At 56.7% G+C, this 21,887-nt stretch overlaps 3 protein-coding genes across 4 annotated transcripts in view; 2 read left to right on the forward strand and 1 right to left on the reverse strand.

The window, feature by feature from the left end:
• The first annotated feature begins 2,150 nt into the window (after positions 1–2,150).
• Positions 2,151–6,211, forward strand: MAX (MYC associated transcriptional regulator X). Its single transcript, XM_085307308.1, has 3 exons — positions 2,151–2,309; positions 4,771–4,894; positions 5,050–6,211. The coding sequence occupies exons 1-3, from the start codon at positions 2,166–2,168 to the stop codon at positions 5,235–5,237; spliced, it is 456 nt and encodes a 151-aa protein (XP_085163434.1). The 5' UTR covers positions 2,151–2,165; the 3' UTR covers positions 5,238–6,211.
• A 341-nt stretch (positions 6,212–6,552) lies between these two features.
• FNTB (farnesyltransferase, CAAX box, subunit beta) lies at positions 6,553–20,573 on the reverse strand. Of its 2 annotated transcripts, XM_085307304.1 has the most exons (12): positions 20,460–20,573; positions 13,582–13,646; positions 11,990–12,062; positions 11,473–11,564; positions 9,632–9,778; positions 9,101–9,184; positions 8,607–8,693; positions 8,356–8,485; positions 7,923–8,055; positions 7,478–7,589; positions 7,274–7,388; positions 6,553–6,954 (listed from the first exon to the last, which is right to left on the reverse strand). In XM_085307304.1, exons 1-12 carry the CDS (start codon positions 20,535–20,537, stop codon positions 6,835–6,837), a joined length of 1,236 nt encoding a protein of 411 aa, XP_085163430.1. In that variant the 5' UTR covers positions 20,538–20,573; the 3' UTR covers positions 6,553–6,834. The 2 variants fall into 2 exon arrangements, with proteins under 2 accessions (XP_085163430.1, XP_085163431.1); XM_085307305.1 differs by lacking the exon at positions 8,607–8,693.
• Positions 20,574–20,938: 365 nt separating this feature from the next.
• Positions 20,939–21,887, forward strand: part of RAB15 (RAB15, member RAS oncogene family) — a 3,841-nt gene continuing 2,892 nt past the window's right edge. The window contains exon 1 of the mRNA XM_085307403.1: positions 20,939–21,021. The gene's annotated coding sequence lies outside the window, so the exon portion shown is untranslated. The remainder of the gene's footprint in view (positions 21,022–21,887) is intronic.

The raw sequence follows: 21,887 nt of genomic DNA on the forward strand, positions 1-21,887 counted from the left end.
GGCGCGCGTGGGCAGCCGCCGTGGAGGTGTGCGGGGCACAGAAGGGAGGCCCAGAAGCCTCGTCCTGTGCAGCAGTGGGCAGGCCAGGAGCGGGGGGGGGGGCTCCGTCCCCCGGGTGTTGATGGGGGCAGGGGCGAGGCCGGGGGRCTGCAGGCGCCTGCGGGCAGGAGGCCCCCCAGGCAGGCAGTGAGCAGGGGCCCAGTCCCACGGCCTGCCGGYGGGCCCCAGGAGAGCGCCCTGCAGCATCGCCCCAGCCGTGAGGTGGGCCYGGCGCAGCTGAGCCTCCCCGTGAGGGTTCTCTGCACCTTTCCTGGCTCCTCCTGGCCCTTTTGGCCCCAGGTGGATGCCAGCTTTGCAGCAGGCGATCCCACTCCTCAGGAGCTTTGGCCACAGCCACCTCTGTCATGGGCTTTGGCCCCTCATGCTAGGAGGGAGTTTTCTCCAGGCTCTGTGATGCTCAGGAAAGAAACTGAAAGTGAAGGGTGTCACTTCCTTCTCATACCCCTCTAGCACCTCTGGCTCCCAGCCAGGCCTTACGGAGCGTAGGTGCATCCCTTCCACTCTGCACAACAGTGTGCAGCCAGCAGGGCTTGGGCAGCCCACCGAGGCTCAGCTGCAGAGCAAGGCCTCCAGGCTCCCTCTGTGCCAGGAAGCGAAGCGCTTACCCAGTTCACGGCCAAGTCGCTCGCTTGCTTCCCCTGTCAACTTGCGCCTGTGGCAAGCATTCCTCAGACTCTCTCCCGGAGGAACAGGAAGTGTCTCGGCCACTTGTGCTGCCCATCCAAGCAAGGTTTTTGGACTCTTCGCTTGAATGAGTTGCTGGCCACTCAGAGCTTGCTTTGAGCACCTTGTCTGGAGTCGCCAGCTCAAATGTGGTGTTTATAGATAAACATCCGGGGAACTGCAGAGCAACTTGCTTTGCAGACAGCTCCCTATCTTTTCCTGTGGTAGTCTCTTGGAAACACTGCCTGTGGGAGCTTGGCCATATTAAGCAGTCCTGCTGTTTTAAACACTAGTGAGGCTTTTTGTGTGCATGTTTGGGACTCAGCAGGCCTTCTTGGAGCTTCTGGCTGCTTTTTGGAAATTATCCCTTGCAGAGGGAAGRCAGGACTGAGGCTGAAGCTCAGGGTAACAGGGAGGAGATGTGGATGGGCTGCTGCTTGTCTCCAGCCCTGATCTAGATCTGGGTCCTCCTTGCAGCATGCTCCCCAGGCTACTGGCAAGAGCACCAGGCACCATAGGGACGATGGATGTGTGGAGCAGTGAGGCTGTGATTGGCCTTTGCGTGGAAGGCTGGGCTGCCTGCCAGTGTTGGGGGGACGGATCTCCAGGGTCCGTCTYGTCAGCCCTCTCACTGCCAGCGTGCGTTCCTCTGCACTGGGCAGCCAKCAGGGAGATGAGCCAGCTGCTGAGGCAGGTTGTGAGGCTGACCGAGAGGAAGAGTTTCCCTACTGTCCTTTGTGATGTGGCTTGGTACATGCTCTGGTGCTTRTCAACCCATTTCTGCGGCGCAAACCAACAGGACGCCATGTCGTCAGACTGTCCACCTTCAGCTCTRGGCTGCAGCGTGGTTGCTCCTGAGGCAGGTGCATGGCTGACCCTCTGCAGCCTCTGGGCAAGGGGGGCCTGGTRCTCCTGGGGAGGTGGTGACGCAGCTGCTGGGCCTCATTGCCAGGGCCTGTGGACACCCCCTAGTGCTGCCCCCAGGGTCTGGAACCACTGGTTAGTTGTGGTATGCCAGGTAGCTCCTGCATTTGCTAAGCGGGTGCAGGCAATAGCTGGGCCTCGGCGCCATGTCCCCTGTAATTTGGCACAGCTGGAGCCCAAGTGGTCCCTGGGACCACTTGGCTCCCTGGTGGTGCCAGGGRCTTGCAGTCAGAGGGGATGCGCTAGCAGCCAGCTTGAAGGGGCAGGCATGAGGTGGTGCCTGGGTACCTACTGGGTGTGGAGGAGCCAGCCAGACATTCTGGGGTTCTCCAGCTCCTGCTGGCTGCGTCCTTTGCCTTGGCCACTGCCGGGATATAGCAGCATGCAGTGCTGGGAGGGACACCCTGCTAGAAGGGTTATAGGTCTCTCCACAGTGGTTCCCAGCAGTGTTGCCGCTTGCCCTCGTCACCTTCAGTGGCTCCGTGACGTGATGCRTAGCAATTCTCTCTCCTTCTTGCATGCCTCTAAAGCTCCACATCTCCTTTCCGTTGCAGGCTGACAAACGGGCTCATCACAACGCACTGGAGCGCAAGCGCAGGGACCACATTAAAGACAGCTTTCACAGCCTGCGGGATTCAGTCCCCTCCCTCCAGGGGGAGAAGGTGAGTTTATTGAGGACGACGGTGCCCAGTCCAACCAGCCACGTGCCACATTGCCYGAGCATTGCCTGGGTTCACGTGGGCACTAGAGGCCTGTGCAGAGCTGCCCAGCCCTGGGGCTGGAGCCAAGCAGTGCCTGACCTTGTTCCTGGGGAGACAGGCATTCTGTTGCAACCTCTGCTGGCTTTGAGATACCATGTGCTCCTGTGGCTGTGGGTGGTGGTCCCAGCTTAGGTGCCCTATCAGGCTGTGGGCAGAGGGAGCTGCAGTGCCCTATCTCTGATGCTTGGCACAGAGGTTGGAAGGGGATTTCCAGAGCACCAATGAGAAGAGGGAGAAGCTACATCCGCAGGGCTGATCTGCAACTCTTGGCTAGAGAGCTTCCCCATAGGGGCCTGCCGAGCAACATTCCTGGGTGCAGTTCTTGAATTCCCCGCTTGGCCTGAGCTGCTTGGACCCAGTGTGCAGCATGTAGCAACATAGTGCTCGGTGCCCACAGGGTTGCTCAAATCCAGAATGTCCTCTCACCCCGCAGCAAGGAGAGGCTTCATATGCCACCTGCTGCACATCTTGGCCTGTGTGACACAGGGGCAGTGCTTTCTGGGTGTCTAGGAGGATGAGAAGGGACAAAATCCCACCTACCTTAATTGAATGAGCCAAGATTGACCCTAAGGCAGCGTTGGGGGCTCTCTGCCTGCCAGAGTGCTTTGCTTTTAGGTTACACAGTCAGTGGTAGAGCTGTTGGCATGCTYACACATGACTGGTTTCCACAGTTCTTATTTTCCTGTGGCACTATTGGATGCTGTTGTTAAGTACATTTTAGCTGGGATTGGCTTTCTCCAGGCCCTAAGGCTGCCTTCATTCTGAGTTCTACAAGCTGTGGCTTCTCAAGCACCCAAGGCAACCTGATAGTGCTTCCTTGTCCTGCCATTCCTTCCTGCTTCCCACCCCCTGCTCAGCTGATTTGAGTCACTAAGCCAGCAGAATATCACCTCCTTTTTGTGTTTTTTTGTTTGTTTGTTTGTTTGTTTTTTCCCAGGTGATGAACTGGTTTGACTTGAGGGGTCTGATCAATGCCAGTGTTGGTACAAGGCACAAGGGTGCCAGCTAGAGCATGGGGGACCAGGCATCCCCTTTTCCATAAGTGCAGCTTGGTTCCTAACAGGTGCTCACTGTGCGAAGCTCTGCTCACATATACTGGGGCATGCACCTTGCATAGAGAGGAAGCAAGGAGCATATCCAGGGTCCAGGCTCATCTCCCTGGGCTGATGGCTGTGCTGTCAGGGCAGCAGGAGTAGGCAGTGGGGTTGTCTGCCTCTGAAGACAGAGCGTGCAGCTCCGCAGATTTCGAGGGCTGGGTGCAGCGGTTGTGCAAGCAAGGATTTTCTTGTGGTTTCTTGCTGAGTTAAACCCAGCCCTACTCCCACAGGGCTGTACCAACAGCCCTGCCATGTGGAGAAAGCTGCTGGCTTTCTTCTCTGTCCTGCTGCGAAATGAGGGCCTGGCACATTCACTGTCCTGCTCACCTGTCCGTGCAGTGGCTCAGCGGGGAGCTGGGGATGCCCTGCACAGTGTCATCCTGGCACGTTATGCTGGTGTGGGCAAAGGGCCACTGCCTGAATGTCCCATCATCCTGGAGCATGGCAGTGTGGCCTTGCTTGTGAGGTTTGGGTCCCAAGAAGCTTTTCTGCTGTTGAGTGACTGAGAAGAAAAAAATACAGCGTCAGCAGATTAGCATCAGAGGCACAACTGAAATAACCTCCCAAGGGGAATGAGCAAGGGGTTTGTGTGTCACAAGGAGTGGTGTGGCAACTTCCAGCACTTAAAAATCACATGAGAGGTGCAGGATTCAGGCAAGGAGGAGGGATTGCTCAGATAAACTGAGTATCTCAGCTGCAGTGGGGCTTCATAACAGTCTGGCTGGAGGACTGGGAGAGCTTGGGATGTCAGTGGCCTCTGCAGCAGTTGTGAGATGGGAGAAAGGGCTAGRAAAGCATCAGCTCACTCCTGCTTGCTAAAGAAGAGGAACAGGGAGTTGCGGACACATCAAGGAGAGATGAAGGAGTAGTGCAGGTCCAGCTGTCAGCTAGGAAGAAGCCTCAGGAGGAAGGTATCACAATCCCAGGCCAAGTAGAGGGCAGTCCACAGAATCAAGAAACAATCTTTCACCCGTCGTGACATCAGCACAGTCTCTGCTGCAGGCTGACGGGCACCTGAGAGGAGCCAGGAGCAACCAAATTGATCCGTAGTGGGGACAAGAGCTTGGTTCTGGCTCACCCAGCAGTGAGAGCTTGGAGCAGTACAGCAAGGGAATAGTCCATTCTCTTGCTCTGCTGCAGGAGAGATTAAAGCCAACGTGTAAACTATTCTGCCTACTACCCAGCTGGCAGCCCTGCTGTCATTCCCCACAGCAGCATGGACTAGGTCTTTATTTTGTCTGTGTCTTTTCCCACTATTGCAACAGGCATCCCGAGCCCAAATCCTGGACAAAGCCACAGAGTACATCCAGTACATGCGCCGGAAAAACCACACACACCAGCAGGACATCGAYGACCTCAAACGGCAGAACGCCCTTCTGGAGCAGCAAGGTGAGCAGTGCTGTGCACCCGGGCTCTTCTGGGCCCTCCCTACTGCCTGCCCAGGGCTCTGTTTATACTTTGGCAGGCCTCGTGGCAGCAGAAAGGGGGGATACCAGAGCYCAGGGTCAGGTATTGCGGGGTGATGCTGTGCCCCTGCCTTGCAGTGCGTGCACTGGAGAAAGCCCGGTCGAGTGCTCAGCTGCAGGCCAACTACCCGTCGTCGGACAACAGCCTCTACACCAACCCCAAGGGCAGCACCATCTCTGCCTTCGATGGCGGCTCCGACTCCAGCTCCGACTCCGAGCCTGATGAGCCGCAAAGCAGGAAGAAACTGCGCATGGAGGCCAGTTAGGCCCCTGCCAGATCATGCTGGACTGGCCCTGGCCACCGAAGCCACCCACTCTCAGGTGCCATTGGCTGTCTGCCCGCCAGCTCTGTAAGGACTTTCTCCCTTCTGTAGTAGAGGCTCTCGGACTGCAGCTTTCCAGCCTTCCCCGGCCCCTTCCCCGCGCTAACCAGAACGGCCCTGGGAGCAGCTTCTCCTCGGGGAGCCAGCCAGGCAGGGCCTTGCAGCTCCCCATGGCACAGATGGCCACGCCGCACCTGCCCAAGAGACTTGGGGGATCTGGGCCCTGCTGGCTCCGAGGAGACGTCCACATCACTCTCCCTCCCACAACTAGCAAGCCCTTCTCCAACCCCCCACCCTCCTCAGCCTCCCTTTCAATTTTGTATGAGCATTTCTATTTATACCCGGGGACCACTGCAGTCCTGAGCTGAACTTGAGGCTGTACAGGAGAAGATGGGCAGCCCCTGTGCCCCTATCCCTTCAATGCCAGGCACTGTGGGCACCCCCAGGGACAGAGGAGAGGGAGAAGCTGTGTCGGCTCTCAAGTAAGCAGTGGGAGTCGTGCTATTTATTTTCTGCTTATGCAATTCCACCTGGCCCTAGCTCTGCCTCTGCTCCCAGCAGCTCCAGAGTGCTGATGGGACTGTGCCCTCCACAGCACAAAGCTGGGGGACTGGGCACACAGTAGGGCCTTGGCCCTGGGTTGGGCAAAGGTCTGAGTGCGTGCCTGCATCCTGCCCATCTGTCTGGGTCCTTCTTCCCTCCCATCATCCTTACTCACCTCCCATCTCTATCCCACCTTTGTGGCATTTTCTGAACTCTAGTATCCTGTCCCTGCCCCGTAGGTGGCCCTRGCCCAGTTTTGATGCCATTCATTCCATGGATCTACGGTATGTTGTACATACTGCCCAGAGTTGTCTTGCAAGTTAAGGCTTCCCTTTACTATAAGACTATAAATAAAAACAAAACAAAACACCACACCCCCGATATTATCCTTCCCCATTGTAGCTGCATGTTTAGGGGCCTGGAGGTGGGGTGACACTGGGGGAGCTTGCAGCAGGATACTGGACTGTGCAGAAAGCTTGTGTTTTAAAACCCAGCCTAAACACCATTAGTACAATGCCACCAGCTGCCCTGTGCTTCCAGGAGCTGTACTCTGTTCACTGCAGGATGAGGCTGAGCCTGTTCCAGCTGCAGGGGCTCGTAAGGCAGTTCATCCACCAGCACCGGCATCGTCACCATGCCTGGCTGCTGTACCATCCTCCTGCTCACCCAGCCTGCATTTGTTTCCCTCCCCAGCCACCTGGAGGGGCATAGGAAATGGCAGGTGTCAGTTCTGGTTTATTGATACCAAAGTATCTGCCACAGGCCATATTACTCGCAGCCAGCTCAGCTCCTGCTGGGAGGTTAGAGGGGTGCCCAGCCCAATGGCCATGGGTGCTGGCGGCCAGGCGCAGCCTACAGCCACAGGGCAGGCTGTTTTTGGTATTGCTAGCATCCTGAAGACCACGCTCTGTATGTCCGTGCTGGAACCACCCCAGCAGCTCCCTGCTGGCCCTCAGGGAGTGCCACTCTGCACAAGAGTCCACAGGGAGCAGGACCCCTAGTCTGCAGTGGCTGCTGTTGCCTCCGGCTCCAGGCTGGGCACAGGCTGCTGCAGGAAGTGCATCACTGCTTTTATCACCTTTTCTGGGGCGATGTTGTACACAGGGTGTGTGGCCTGCTGCAAGAGAGCAAAGGCAATGAGGTGTTAAGCAGGGCAGCTCCAGCTTCAGGAAGAAAAAGCCACAGCAGCTCCTCCCACCTCAGACTCTGGGGCATGAGGAATCTAGCCTCCACCATGGCCTGGAGCAGGGAAGTGGTCTGCCACCTCACACGCTCCCTGTGGGGATGAGTCAAGGCTGCCAAAAACAGGAGAGGCAGCAACTCTACAATGCCAGACTGCCACAGCCGCCCTGCTGGGATTCAGGTGACCGGTGCCGAGGGACGGTGGAGAGAAGGAGCACAGCCCTGCCTGTTGCAGCTGAACGTTGGGCCCTTACCAGGCGGTTCTCAGGGATGCCCAGGACCACCTCGTGGTGGAGGTCCCCACTGCCAAAGTGCTGAGCAATGGCCAGCCCGCTCAGGCAGTAGCAGGTGTGGTAGAAGTCCCGGGACCTGCAGATGAGAGAGCATTGCTGAGTTGGGGCCTGGAGCACAAGGAAGCCTTCCCCTCGGAGGCCTCAAGCTCACAGTGGGATACTTACTTCCCTGGCTTGTCAAGCAGCCCCCCAGCCGGACACTGACAACACAGGAGAATGTATTCCTGCAGTGCCAACTGGTCGAACATCCAGTGCGTCATGCTGAGAGCAGCATCACCTAGATGGGGAAGACAGGCAGTGAAACACTTGGGAAACCTCAGAAAGATGGCAAATCCCCCCACACAYCCCCAGGGAAACAACCACCTCCTTTTTTTCCAGGTAGAAATTCAAGCCTCTTCCTGTCCAAAAGCATTCTGGGAAGCCTGGTGGATTCTGCTGTGACTCAGCACCCCATCAAGGGCAGGGAACACCAGTGGCACCCACCAGCTGCAGGCAGTCAGTCTCTGCTTTGTTTCCTTGCTAAAACTCATCCTCAAATCCATCCCCTGGAGACATTATTTCCTGGTTCTGCCAGGACTTCCAGGTCGATAACCTTGTGTGGCCAACTCACCTCTGGCGTGGAGCGCGCGGTGCAGCAGGGGCAGCAGGCCGGCCTGCCAGAAGGAGTAACAACCGTCCACCAGCTTGTTACAGCGACCCTGGAAACCGCCCTCAAAACGCATCTGCCGGCTGGTCACCCAGTGCTGCACAGGACAGACAGGAGCAGATGCCAGTGCAGTGACAGCCACAGGCAGCTTCAGCCTGGCAAGGTCTGGGCATAGGTACTACCCCCCCCCCCACCACAGGCCAGCTGAGACTCCCATCCCCATCTCAGCAGGATGCTGGCCCATATCCAGCCCCTGGTGCATTAAGAGCCAAAGCAGGAGCACACAGCAGTCCTGGGAGAGAAGAGGGGGTCCTGTGTGACACCACACATCACAGGGACACTTGAAGTGGGCTGCAGCTCCTGTGGAGGAACTGTGGATGTCAGTGGAGCCACTCACCAGCAAGCTCCGGAGGTTCAGCAGATGCTCGCTCTTAAGGATGACCAAGGCTGCCACACCACAGAATGTGTACCCGCCGTGGGCCTCCATGCCTGGCACCCCACCAATGCCGCCCTCCCAGTTCTGGCACCTGTGCAGGGAAAGGCTGGCCAGAACAACACCAATGCAAAGGGTACCCCAGTAGCTGYCCGCTGTCCTGTCCCACCACCCCACCATTGTCCATGGAGGTCTCGTTGCCTGGTTCTCCTCACCTCGCTATCCATTCAGCCGTCCCGGCAAAGAGCGTGGGCGTGAGGATATTGGTCAGCGATGCCACAGAGGCGGCACAGTATGCGCTCCTGCAGGAGAAGGCACTCAGAGCTGCTGGCACATGGGCGCAGCAACCCCCACAGCTACCGTCTCCCAGGACAGGACCCAACCAACTACGCAGGTTCAAACCAGGGCAGAGCCATCCGTGCAATAGCTTGACCCAAACCCTGAGCATCCAGGCAGGACTCTGCCTGCAAGGCTGTACTGCCTTCCCCTGCCAGGAGCTGAGCTCAGCACACACCAGTCTCAACCCTGGAGCTGACTCGAAGGGTCTCAGCAAGAATGCAGCTCTGCTTGTGCACATGTGCCTGTCCATGGCCCAGGCAGACACTGTGACTGCAGCAGAGAAGGATGCCCTGCCTAACAGCCCTGTGGGTACATTTCCCTGGCTGGCACTGCCCGAGCTGGAAACCTGTTTTCTGCAGTGCACACCCACCTCACGTCCACTTCACCCCCAACATGCATGAGGAAGGAGCCATCGGGCTGTTTCAGCGAGTGCAGGTACTCCAGGAGCTTCTTCCTGCAAGACCCATCAAGGCATGAGGGGCCAGTGAGGGCCCAGTCTTCCCCAGCCCACACATCACAGCACCTGCCACGGCTCCCCTGCTATCTCACTCCCCTATAGGGCATCACTCCAGCCCCACTGCCAGAAGCATCCAGGCCCAAGGAAGGCTGTTGCCCTTGGAGGGCAAGAAGCAACTTTAAACTCTGTCCCAGCAAGATGCATCTACCTGCATGGCTCCAATGGCCATGCCTCCCTGCTAGCCCCACCTGTGCAAAGCAATAGCCCATGCGAGGGGAAAGACCCCAAACATTCATGGTACAGAGAGCCCCCTGGGGCAGTGTCTGGCCATATCTCTGCCTGAAGTGAGGCATGCTGGCTGCCATCTCCCCAGGGATCTCAGCGGGAAGCAGGGCTGCCCAGGGACCCTCCCTGGAGGGCCCCCACACGCCAGCCTTGCTTTACCTGTCAATGACGTTGAATGCCTCCTCTGTGCCAATGATACAGAGCGCGTTGACAGCTGCGTAGGTGGGGGCGAGGTGGGGGTGCTGACCAGGACCTCCGCCAAAGCCACCCTGGGGGCTCTGACAGCGGCTCAGGAACTGGCAGACACTGCAGAGGATGGAGGGAGGGCTAAGAAAGGGGCTTGGCCCTTGCCAACTGCCTTGCAGTTCACAAGGTACCCAACCACACTAATGGCTCAGTTATCTCCCAGCCAGGCACCACCAGCTCGTTGGGGTGGGGTGGCAGGACAGATTCCACATGAGTACGTGATCCTATCATGTAGCTGGCTGCATGAGAGGGCAGGTTGGGTGTCCAGAGACTGACACGAAGGGCCCAACACAGCTCATGCAGATACTGCATCCCGTGCCAAGTGCATTCAGCTCTGGGAGCCTGTCTGCCCATGAGATTTCCTTGCAAACACCATGTGAGATGGTTCCATGGCCACCACTGATCATCCTCTGCCTGCTCTCAATACAGCCCCACAGCAGGAAGGAAAGGCATCAGGAGCATTTCCCAATTTGTGAACCTGAAGTTGCAGCAGGCAATGGGACCAAGGCCCCTGCAGGGAGGTCAGACACTTCCCTTAGTGTTTCCGCTGCCAGGAACAGATTTCAGACCTGACTGAATGTCCCTAAGGGTTTCTAGGGGAGGATTTTAACCCGACTATGTCCTTAACACAGGGATGATTTCTCCCACTGAGGCAAGGGAGAACCGTGCTCATCTTCTATCAAAAGTGAAGGGTCTCTGTGCCTGCCTTGTGCTGCAGGAGGCAGGTCAGTTCACCCAGCCCATTCCCATCTGTTCGTTCCCTCGCAGGAGGTTAAAGCTGGGTCCCTTATCTCCCCCATCTCCATCTGTCACGAGATGCCCTGAAAGCTAGCTGTGCTGGCAGGCAAGAATAGGAGGCATTGATAGCCATGAATGAGACAAAGCACTCTTGTGCTCCCGCCTGGTAGTGCCCAACACGTGGGGACAGCAGGAGGTGGGTCTGGCTGCACCCAGCAGACACAGGAGCAAACACCTCTGGGATCAGCAGCAGGGCCAAGGCAGCAAACTCACACGCAGTCTGCAGGCCTGACAAAACCAGGAGCTGGCACAGAGCAGATGGGTACTGCAAGCAAGTGGAGGACCTGTGCAAGGAGCCTGCCCAAGTCTAGCCTCTGCCGATGGCACCATTTCTCCCCAGGGCATCCAAGGACTATCCCAGGGAGGTGGCCAGAACACCTGCTCTGGCTGACAGGTCCTGGCCACTGCCCAGCCCTCCTGGCTGCTCTGACAAATGCCAAATGATCCTGTGTCCTCACTCCGGGTATCGACATCTAAGCCACACACACTCCATTGGTCTCTCACCCCCTTCCCCACTACCAGCAACTCAAAGCCCATCATTGCTCCTGCCACAAAGGGCCATGCTGCTTCAGCCTCTGCCAGATTCACCTCACCCTCACAGGAGTTAAGCCAGGACAAATTTGACTTGGTCGTTCAAGCAGTTTCTCCTTCCCTTGGGGCTGTCCGAGTTGGATGCTACCCCAAATTCCCTGGCAGACCTGCTCAGCAGGGCAAAGTGCCAAATGRCAAAACTGCTGCAGACACTACACAGAGATGTCACTACAGGACAGTCCTAATGTGTCTGTCCCAGAGGCAAGTAGTAGAGATGCCACTTTTAACCCCTCCACTCTGGGGCTCCAGAACAGCATAGGGGCTCAAGAACAGGTTTCTAGAGTTGCTCTCAAAGATCAGCTTGCCAAGCCTTAAGGCCAGCCTCCTCGGTGTTCATGGCACCACAGTCCCCCAGCATCACTTACTCAGAGGTGACCGACTCGGGAATGGGCTCCTCCAGCAACTCCAAGCTGTGCAGGATCCAGTAGCACAGCCAAGGTCGGCTGGCATCCAAACACTGTAGGGATGACAGGGACCAGTGGGGCAACAGCAGTTACCAAGGACAAGCAGTCAAATAGGAAAGGGCCTGGGGATGCCACCAGGAGCAGGCAGAGCTCTTGCAGGAGAGGGTGCAGGCAGAAGAGCTCTCACTGCTCTGGAGTGTCACTGCAGGGACAAGTACAACATGCGGGCACTCTGATCATGCAGGCAGCCAAGAATCACTTCACCTGCCCCAGGGCCAGTCTTGCAGCCACCCTACAGCCAGCAGCAACAAATTCAGGATGGCAAAAGCCCAGTGACAATTAAAGCATCACTGACRGGCAGGATGGTTTACCCAAGCCAGAAGGCAAAGTAGAGAGCCATCAGCATTGGGGGCAGAACACCAAACACAGCCTGGTGTGGCAGGGGAAGGACAAGCAGTGCTGCAGGCATGACAGGTACCTCATAGGCTTCAGTCAGTTGTCTGAGGCCTCTCTTCAGGTAGTGGAAGTGTTTCTCCCGCTGCAGGACAAATCTGAAAGACAGGCAGAGCAAGGCAGGGCTCAGCATGCAAAGCATTGCCATCCATGGCACCTTGAAGAGCCGACATGAGCCTGGCTGTGGTCACCCTGCTGTCCTTGGAGGGGTTGCCGGGAATTTCATACAGGGAGTAGTTCCTCCTTCTGCCTGCTGCCAGGAACAAATCTCCAACAGAGCAGAAGTGGGTGTACAGGCAAAAAAGGAGTTGGGAAAGGCCATGTGGGAGCACTTCAAAAGGAGCAGAACTGTCCACCACCTCCTGCAGAGCTCACAGCCACACGCTGTGAACTTGGGCAAGAACTGGGAGACAACGTGGCCTCTGGTGGAGAGAGATGCCAGAGAAAGCATAAGACATGCCAACAGCCCTTTTCCAAAGCCAAGAACAATATTCCTGCTTTGTACTGCCCCACAATTTCCAGAAACCCAGCAGACTAAACAGACGGCATCTCATTAAGGCCTTGCAGACAGAAGACAGGCAAGACTTTCACGGCCACACTTGCAAGAGCAGTTGACCCTATGGTGTGAAGCCAGCAAAGGGAGTTTAGGTACACTGGGAAACAGTGATTGCAAGGTGTATGCCTCCMTGGGTTAGGCCACAGGAAGGGCAGCTCAACTGTAGAGCATGCTGTAGTCTCTTCGGTCACGAGAGTTGCATGTCTTTTGTTTTGTTTTGTTTTGTTTTTAATTGAAACTTCCCAGCAGATAGTGGATGTAAAATCAGCTGGCCACTGAATTATCTCCACTAATCCAAAGGATTACAGAAGGCTGTTTCAGGCCCAGTGTTTGAAGGGATTTAGGCACCTGAGAAATCTACAGAAGCTGGGAGAGATTCTCAAGCACCCAAAGATTTGGGGATCTGGAGACAGACTGGTGAGATCTGCTTAGACTGCTTCTTGGCCCTCTAAACACTTGAACAGTACAGATCAGATTGTGCCTGGAGGAAAGAGGATACCACCATATCCATACATACCCCTTCAGCAACTGCTTTATGCAAGTCTTTGAACAGATGCTTGAAACCCCTGGGCCGGCAGCCCCTTTGCCAGGTACCCACAGCAGGTTCTAGGGGCAGAGGCGTGGCAAGGGCAGCATCAGACACGCTGCCTACAGAGGAGCAGAGCCAAGCAACAGGGCTGCTCCTCTCACCTGCTCGGACTGCTCTCAGCAGCTTCAAGCTTTAAAAGTGAAGGTGGAGCTATCACCAAGCAGATGTGAGGACTGTGAAAGAAGGCAAAGGGTTGAGGGAGAGCAGAGGACCACATGCCTAACTCAATGAGGGGATGCTGTAGCTCTTTCTAAACCCTCATCTCTCCCTTGCGTCCCTGTGGGCATCTGGCAGCGGCTGCCTCATACTACACTCATCCGTGTAAGCCAGAGCCAGCTCCGCCCCTAGAGGTGCAGAGCACTTGGCAGGCAGAACAGCCAAACTCTTGTTTTACACACATAAAGCCACACCATTAGGACAATGCGCTGACCCAGATAGCCAGGGAGAGTCCCACAGCCACACGGCTACTTACTGTGAAGTGTGATGGTTCGTCTTGTAGGCGTTGAAGACTTCCTGCACAATATCTTCTACTTTAGTCTGCAATGAGCCAGCAATAAGCAAAGGAAAGAAACAAAACAATGTCAGCTTTGGAAAGCAATCCTGCTTTTCTCCCAGTGAGCCCCACTACAGCTCCCAACATGTCCCAGTCTCATGCCAGAAGGGAGCTGGAAGGGAGCTGTATCGAAGCTGGATGAGGATCCTGCCATTCTCATCCTCAAGGCAGGTAAGTTGTTTGTACCAGGTCTGGCTGGCAACAGCCAAGTGGCTCCCCTGCCCTCCCTCCCCCTCCCCAAAAAACCCACCAACATAAAAGGAAGTGATCAACAGCCAAGTACTTTGGGTCTCAAGCTTGTCTTCCTCGCCCACTTCTCTGCTTTCAGTGGCATCTCTCCAGAGCCTTCTGGCAGAGAGGAGCAGGCTGCAAATGCCTGTCTACCCAAATACACTTGAAATGGCACCAAAGAACAATGCTGGACTCCTGTCACCATTTACATGTTCACCCCGAAGCGCTTAATCCCACATGGGGAAGGAAAGAGGCTGCAGATCTCCCAGTCGACCCTCTGAGATCATCACAAAATCTGCATTGTGCTCTACTATTAATGTCCAGTCCAACAGCTTGGGACAGGCAACATCCCCCCGCTGCTTGCACCTACACCCAACTGCTGCCAAAAAACTCACACAGACCACAAAGACTGACTGACCACAAGCAAAGACCTGCCACAGCAGCCCCTGCCTTTACCACATGCCAACAGAGGAGCACTTTTGCTGGGGCAGTTCAGAGCAGTTCCCTTGACCACGACATTTTTGGCTACCCTCTCTCTGCTGCAGGAGAAAGGCAGGATAACAGAAAAGGGTTTGGCTGTCCCTTTCTTTGCATCTTTTGGAGACTACAAGCATGCACACATAGCGACCATGGCCAAGCTGATGAACAGCATCTCATGAGAACGTAACAACACAACTACGAACAACACAGTGTTGCAAAAGATGCAAGGGGSCCATGCTGCCAATCACATAGCTGGCCTGGCATGCCAGTCTCTATCCAGTTTGGCAAGATTGAAGGAAAGACCCTTCCCACCACCCCCAAAAAAGTTCATTCCCAGAGGGCAATGGCAGAGCTGTTCGAGATCCCAGCACACCAAACGCTCTTTGGTAACAATGTGACAGGGTCAGGGGAGCAGGCAGCAGGAGGCTCTTGGCTGCCTTGGTTCAGGAACGCATCCAGCTTCTTCTGCATGGAGCCACGTTTGCCGGGAGCAAGCCCCGCACTGCCCAAACCCACTCTGCAGAGTCAGACGATATTACTGGCTCTGAAAGRCCTCTCTCCTTAAGAAAGATCTGCTTCATCCCACAGGATTTATTCAGCTAAATACGATTAGCTTTCCATTATCAGATTTGCTGTCTCATCATCTTCTTTTCAGGAAATCAAACCAACTGAGAGCCACCTGGTCTTGACTTGATTTTGTGTGCCCAGGGTAACTTACAGGCTTTTGCCAGAGAAGCAGCCTAGTGAACGCTGAAAAGAAGTTTTTCACTCAAGACTAAGAACAGTCTCAAGTATGGTCAGTTTTCTGTTTCCTATAGCAGAATTTTTCAAGACAAAGTTTCATCTGTTCTGAGGCCTCCAAGTAAACTACATTGGGCTGCCCTTCTCTAGCAAAGCTGGATGGCTTCGATGGTCCCACCTGTGCAATTCAGGACTTGCGGGATTTTTGACTCATTTTTGATGTAACTTTAAGGAGTTCCTTCAGCTCCATAACTACTGTCTTCGCATCACTCCAAGCCAGGGTAATCTTCCTTACCCTCAATAATGTACCAAGCTTAAGAAAATCATGTAACTGAGAGCACACACAGTGAAGTCATGGTTTCGCTAATGAGACAGATTCTCAGGTGAGAAGAAACAACTATGACAAGTCCAACCACCTCCTGCAGCTAACCAGAATGCCAGGTAGCAATCAAGCAAAGCAACAAAGATCCCTTTGGTAGCACTGCCCCAAGGTTGAGTTTCTGAAGCAATACTAAGTACAGCTTGCTGAAGCCCAAAACAGGCTCCTAGTGAGACTATCTCCTGGAAATGCTGTACGTGTTCCTGCACCGAGGCACCTGGATCACCATGTCCTTATGTCTGTCTGGGAGGGAGGCATGCTGCGTTTTCTCAGCCCAGAGAAGAGCAGGGAGAGCAGAAGCACCAAGGATTGAGAAACACCAGCATCCCCTTTCACCCCAACAGAGGCCATCCCTCAGGCATGGAGGAGAATTCAGACATTTCAAGGGATTGCATATACTGTCTTTCTCAAAAGAAAAGCCTTGCCAAGAAAGGCTGAAGAGGGAGGAGGGGAGTTTCCCTGCACCCAGGTTGTTGATGATGGAGCAATGGGGAAGGAAAGCAACAGCGTGAACTGCAGGAGTGAGGAGGGCCCCCAACAGCACAGAGGGGATGCAGGGGATGGGAAGGCATCTCCCAACTAGCRGAGCCAGGAGGCATGGAACACACTCCTCAGCAAGGCCAAAAGCAAGCAGCTTCTGGGCTAAAGTTTAATGCCATTGGGACACAGATTGAAGGATACAGGTCTGGCTCCAGAGAGGGGCACTGGATTCAGCAGTCTTAGGGAACCTTGCTAGCCCTTCAACAGGAGCAGGGATATTGAGCGCTTCTTGCTTCTGGCTTGTCAGGCACTCTTCCTCACTATAATGCATCCAAGGAAGCCCACAACAGCCTCATGCAGGATGGCATTTGTGTGAGGGTGCCAGGCAATCCTCAAGAAGTCATAACCTCCCTGCCAAGTCAGTCCAAGGAGGCTGAACTCACCCACCCCAGACAGCAGAGGGAGCATTTGCTTATTTCCCAGACCCTCCTCTGCCTCTCTGACCATTTCTGTGTTTGCCTCCCTCTCCCATCCCACACATCCCAGGGCAAAAAGCCAGAGTCAGTGCAAGGAAGGAGAAAAAAATATATACATGCAGAAATCAGACAGAGCTTCTTAACCACAGGAACAACAGAGGCCTTGTCTGTGCCCAAGAAACACTAACCCAACTCTCTCCTCACCAACACTTTCTGCCACACAGCTCACTGCAGAGCACTCAGGAGACACCAGGGCCCTGAGCTGCTGGGACATGTCACAGATGGCAAGGAAGGTATCAACACAGCAAAGAAACCAAGATCCCTTTGGTAGCACAGCACCAAGCCTGAAAAGCACTTGAGGCTGCCTCAGTCAGGAGCATGAAGTCCATCACACATGGCCACAGCCTACCTGCTCCATGCAGCACCCAAGGTCACCAAACACCACCACATCACATGTCACTCTGCAGACACATGCTCAAGGCAAAGCAAGTAGCCTTTGCCCCTAGGCACAGGGCCGTGGTTCAGCACAACATCATACTGTCAGAGAACAGCTCTGGTTGTACAAGGTTTGGAGTCACAAGCACAGGAGCACACACCTCCTGCATCAACATTCAGGCTTCACAAGGAGTTTGAATTGGCCTGAGCTGGGATTGCTGCCCTGGCAATGCATCCCCCCTACACCAGCACCTCTTCCAAATCTGTTCACACAGTGGAGTAGATCAGGAAGCCACTGCTTTGTGACCCAGCCATATGAGCACTTATATTAGCACAGGGGACGGAACAAGGTCCTACAGTGGGCAGAGGCAGGATCACCTTTCCCATTAAATGTAGTTGTGAAGAAAGGTAAAACATCAGATCCAGGAGAAGAACACCTCAGGACCAAGAATTTCCACTTAACAAGCATCCCAGACAATCCACTGGCCCTCTAAGAAACTACTCGTGTGTGCAGCATCTCATCACTCTGCTTAGGTTTCTCTGACTGAAAAAAAAATGGTGGCAAGGGCTAAGAGGCTCCAGCGCTTTCCTGGAGCAGTTTTGGAGGGACTGACAACATCTCCCACCAGACAGTACTGGGATGGGAGACCAGCCTCCTGAGGCATCTCAGCTTCAAGTTCCTGCAAGACCAGGGAGCAGAGAGCAGGGCAGAGGGCTTGGAGATGACATCCAAGCCAAATCTGACCAAGCCACATGTAATCAGGTGGCTGAGAAGGACTAGTACACAGCTCAGCAAACATCAGACACCTGCAAGCAATTGGTTGTGTGCGGGAAACAAGGCCCAACACACTGCTCTCCCATCAGGGAACCCTACCGACCCCCACATATCCACACAGCAGGCCTGAGTGAAYCTACATCGTCCCTCCTGCTAGGCCAGGAGGCAGCAGAGCAGTCACAATCCTTGTTGGCTGGTACAGACCTGTCCTGCACTCCTCTCATCTGACAAACCAAACTCAGAAGGTAACTCCAAGAGCTCAGCCAAAAGGGGAAATGCCTTTCAGTGGTGAGGACAAAACACATGCAAGAGGCAGCAGTGGCAACCAGGCCCTCTCCATGAGGGCATCAGAACAGTCACTGATGAGCCACACACCACTTGTACCACTTAGAGGAAGGGAGATGCCAGTGGGATTGAACACCGCAGATCCACATTGGAGCAAGCAGCACCCAGCTCTGTCCAGCAGAGGCCTTCTCCAGGTCACAGAGGAAGGGACAGGCAGCCCCCATGCCCTGCAACAATGGTGACATTGGGCCATCACCACCACTTCCAGCACTGCTGGCTTGAGCTAAAGCCACAGAGGCTCAACAAGTTGAAGAGATCTCTACAGAGGCATTCTCTGCACCCAGGTCCTGGTGCCCCAAGTCCTACCTTGCACTTCACAGATGGGAAATGCAAACACTCTGCAAGTCACCCAACAGGAGAAGTTTCCCTTCCCTAAGAGATCTTCTTGCCCAGAAATCTCCTCCCTTGTGTCCTCTTCCCTATGCATGGCCCTACTCTAACTGGGCTCCAGCAACCTATACACCCTGCACTCCCGCTGTTTTCCCCAGAGCCTCACCGAGCTCCAGCCCCATGCTGACCACAGCTTCCAGAGCTACTCTCTGCCTGCCTGTCTGCCTGCAGTGGGCCCTGTTGTCTCCCACCAGACTCTGTCACTTGGAGACATCACTGTACTTATCACAGATCGGCCCTCTGGGGAAGAACAGGCTTTTCCAGCTGGGTAGGTTGGAAGTGGGAAGGGAGCACAGCGCCTGGTGAATTTGCTCCAGGAATAAAAGCCTCCAGCCCCCCAGGACAGCACTGTGCTGGCCGACTCATCTCAGCACTGACCTCCTCAGCCAGGGACAACAACTAGAAATGCCTCCTCCTTCATCCCCCAGCTAGCCAGAGAGAACCATCCCTTGGCCCAGCACTGGGCCCAGCCACATGCATTGCGGCCTGTGCCACTGCCATTCCCAGGACGAGCACCTGAAGAGCTTTCAGCAACAAGGCAACCATGAAAGGCATTGCAAGAAGAACCGGCATACTGACCAAGCCCAGGGCAAGCCTTCTTTCAACAACGCCGCCCCAAGGGACACTTCTTGCAGCCCTGGACAGCTGAGAAACACAGCAAGCTCCATTTGTTATCCCTTTGTGATCTGTCAAGGGTAGGAAAGGCCTCCAATGCGCAGATAAAACTCAAGCCAATCTTTTGCATGGTCAAACAAAGAATCTCTGTCCTCGTACCCTTGAACAAGCTCTACACAAGGGCCCAAAGGGGACAGAGCTGAGCTGTCACCTCTCTTGCCTGCTCACCACACTTTCCTCTCCAGGGCTTCCCAGAAGGCCCCATAACTCAGTGATAATGCAGAAGAGGCCAGCCCTTTTCCCACACTACTTGAGCTACTCAGACATCTGTGCCTCAGCCCAATAGCAGAGCAGGCAGGTGCCGCTGCACGCCCCACGCTGCAGGCACGGCACGGAGCAGATGTGGCAGCGTACAGTCCAAGCATCCTGGCACACCAGGTACACAGTGGCTCAGAGCCAGTCGGCGTGCTCAGGATGTCCCCAGACCCCTCCGCATCCGCTCGCCCAACCCTGCTCTCTTCTCTCGTACATGCTCAGGGCGGCCTGAGCACAGGAGAATGTGCCATGCAACTGCAGCAGCCCCAGCAAACCCCGCTGCACCCAGCGCCCTGCTCCACACCAGCCCCATAGCCATCCCCCATGGCACCTCCCAGCCCTGCTCCATGCCAGCCCCACAGCTATCCCCCATGGCAGGCACTGGCCCTGCTCCATGCCAGCCACATGGCCGTCCCCGACAGCACTCTCCAGCTCTGCTGCACGCACCCCAATATACACATCCTTATGCACCCTGGCAGCTCCCCAACTTTGCTCGCTGCACCCCACCTACTCCACAGCCCTGCTGAGCCCAGAAACCACCTGCGCCCCACTGGGGTGACCCCAATCCCCCTGCCTGGCCCCCCCACTGAGCCCTCCACCTAGCCACACTTCCACCAGGTCCTCCCCACCAGTCCCAGGGCGACCTGCACTTTGACATCCCAACAGCACCCTCACCCCACTGCACTCCAGACCCGCTGCAGCCTGACACCTCCATGCCCCAGCCCCACGGCAGCCCACACTGCACCCCCACATCCCAGCCCTACTGAAACCTGACAGCTCTAGCCCCACAGCAGCCCACACTGCACCCCCATACCCTCACACCCCAATCCATTGCACCCGACATTGCACCTCGATATCCTAGCCCCACCACAGCCTGACAGTCCCACATCCCAGCCCCTCCCGCAACCCCACATCTCAGCCCCACTGCACCCCACACTGCACCTCCATATCCCATTCCTACTGCACCACACCTCAGGCCCACTGCACCCCGACACTCCAGCCCCACTGCAGCATGACACCCCCACACCCTAGCCCACTGCACCCCACACTCTCGCATCCCAGCCCCGCTGCACCCCAAATCCCGGCACTCCAGCCCCATTGCGCCCCTCTGCGCCCTCGCCCCCCATCGCCACACCTGCTCCGCCGAGGTGGCCGTGCGCACGCCGTCATCCCGCAGCCGCCGCCGCCCCGCCGGGGAGCTCGCGCCCGCCATGCTGCGGGGAGGCGGCGGAGGCGGCTCACGCCGGCACAGGACGCCACGGCCGACGGCGGCCCGAGGGGGACATAACGGCTCGCGCGTTCCACTCCGCCCGCCGCCGCCCGGCCCTCGGCAGCGCCCCCGTGCGGCCGAATCCCGCCGTGGCCCAGCTGCGTGCTACGCATGCGCGCTCCGCGCCGCGCCGCCGGCGCTGGAGGTGAAGGCGCGCGGGGGTGGCGCGCGCGTCACCGCGCCTCCGGGCTGCGTCACGGCGCACGTTACCGCGCGGTTGTGTCGTCACGCGGCGCTGCAGCGCCGCGCGCCGTTATCGCAGCACGGCGCGGCGGCGCGGGGCGCGCTGCGGCGCGGTGACGCCGTGACACAGCAGTGCGGTGCAGCGCGGGGCTGTGCCCCACAGCACCGCGCGCGGCTGCGCTGAGCTGCGTCCCGCTGTGCCGCTGCTCGGCGCGGCACTGCCCTGCAGCAGCGGCGGGCCCTGGTACTTCAGTGCCCTTGGCTGTGTTGCTGTGCCGCACCACCCCGCTGCCCGGCTGCCACTGCATGGTGACATGCCACCCTGTGTCACTTCACTATGCTGTGCCCTTGGCAGGCRGCACTGCACTACTGCATGGCACTTCCATTTTGCATGATGGTGCTAGAGGCTGCAATGCCTTACAGCAGTGCACTGTGTGCCAGTACCACAGCCTGCGCTCACTGTGCTGCACTGTGCCACCCTGCACTGCTGCACTGTGCTGCACTCCTGCACTGTGCTGCTGCATGGTGTCTCCCTGAATTGCTGCACTTTGCATCCGGGCCACAGTTCACTGAGCTGCACTGCACCACCATAGCCTCTGGCTGTGGATAGTGTTGCACTACTCTACACCGTTGCACCGCACCCCTGACCACAGCATCCCTGCACTGTGCTGCAAGCTGGACTGCACAGCTAAGCTTGGGCCAGGGTACTCTGCACCCTGGGCTGCACTGCCTCGCTGGTACACTGCATGCAGGGCTACCCCTCACTGCCAGGCCAGCACCTGCCACTCTGGGCTTGCCCTTCTTGAAGGGCCCCAGCTGCCTGGCTGTCCCCTGGAGCTGGACATCTCAGTGCACCCCCCGATGCATCTCTGGGGGCCTCCCCAGTGCACCGCGGGCTGTGTCCCCCTCGTGCATCCCCCAGTGTCCCCGCTGCTGTCCCCTGGGACATCCCCCTGCCATGCCCTCCAGTGCATTCCTGGGGTCCCCCCCACCCCGGACACCATCCGGTGTCCCCCAGTGCATCCTCAGCCGCCACCGCCGGTACCCTCGGTGCGTGCCCGCCGCCCCCAGTGCCTCCAAGCTGCCCCCCCCCGCGCTGTGCCCGCTGCA

This window comes from Rhea americana, unplaced genomic scaffold (assembly GCF_003343005.1).
Source record: "Rhea americana isolate MKP2758 unplaced genomic scaffold, rheAme1 scaffold_257, whole genome shotgun sequence".
Lineage (NCBI taxonomy): Eukaryota > Metazoa > Chordata > Aves > Rheiformes > Rheidae > Rhea > Rhea americana.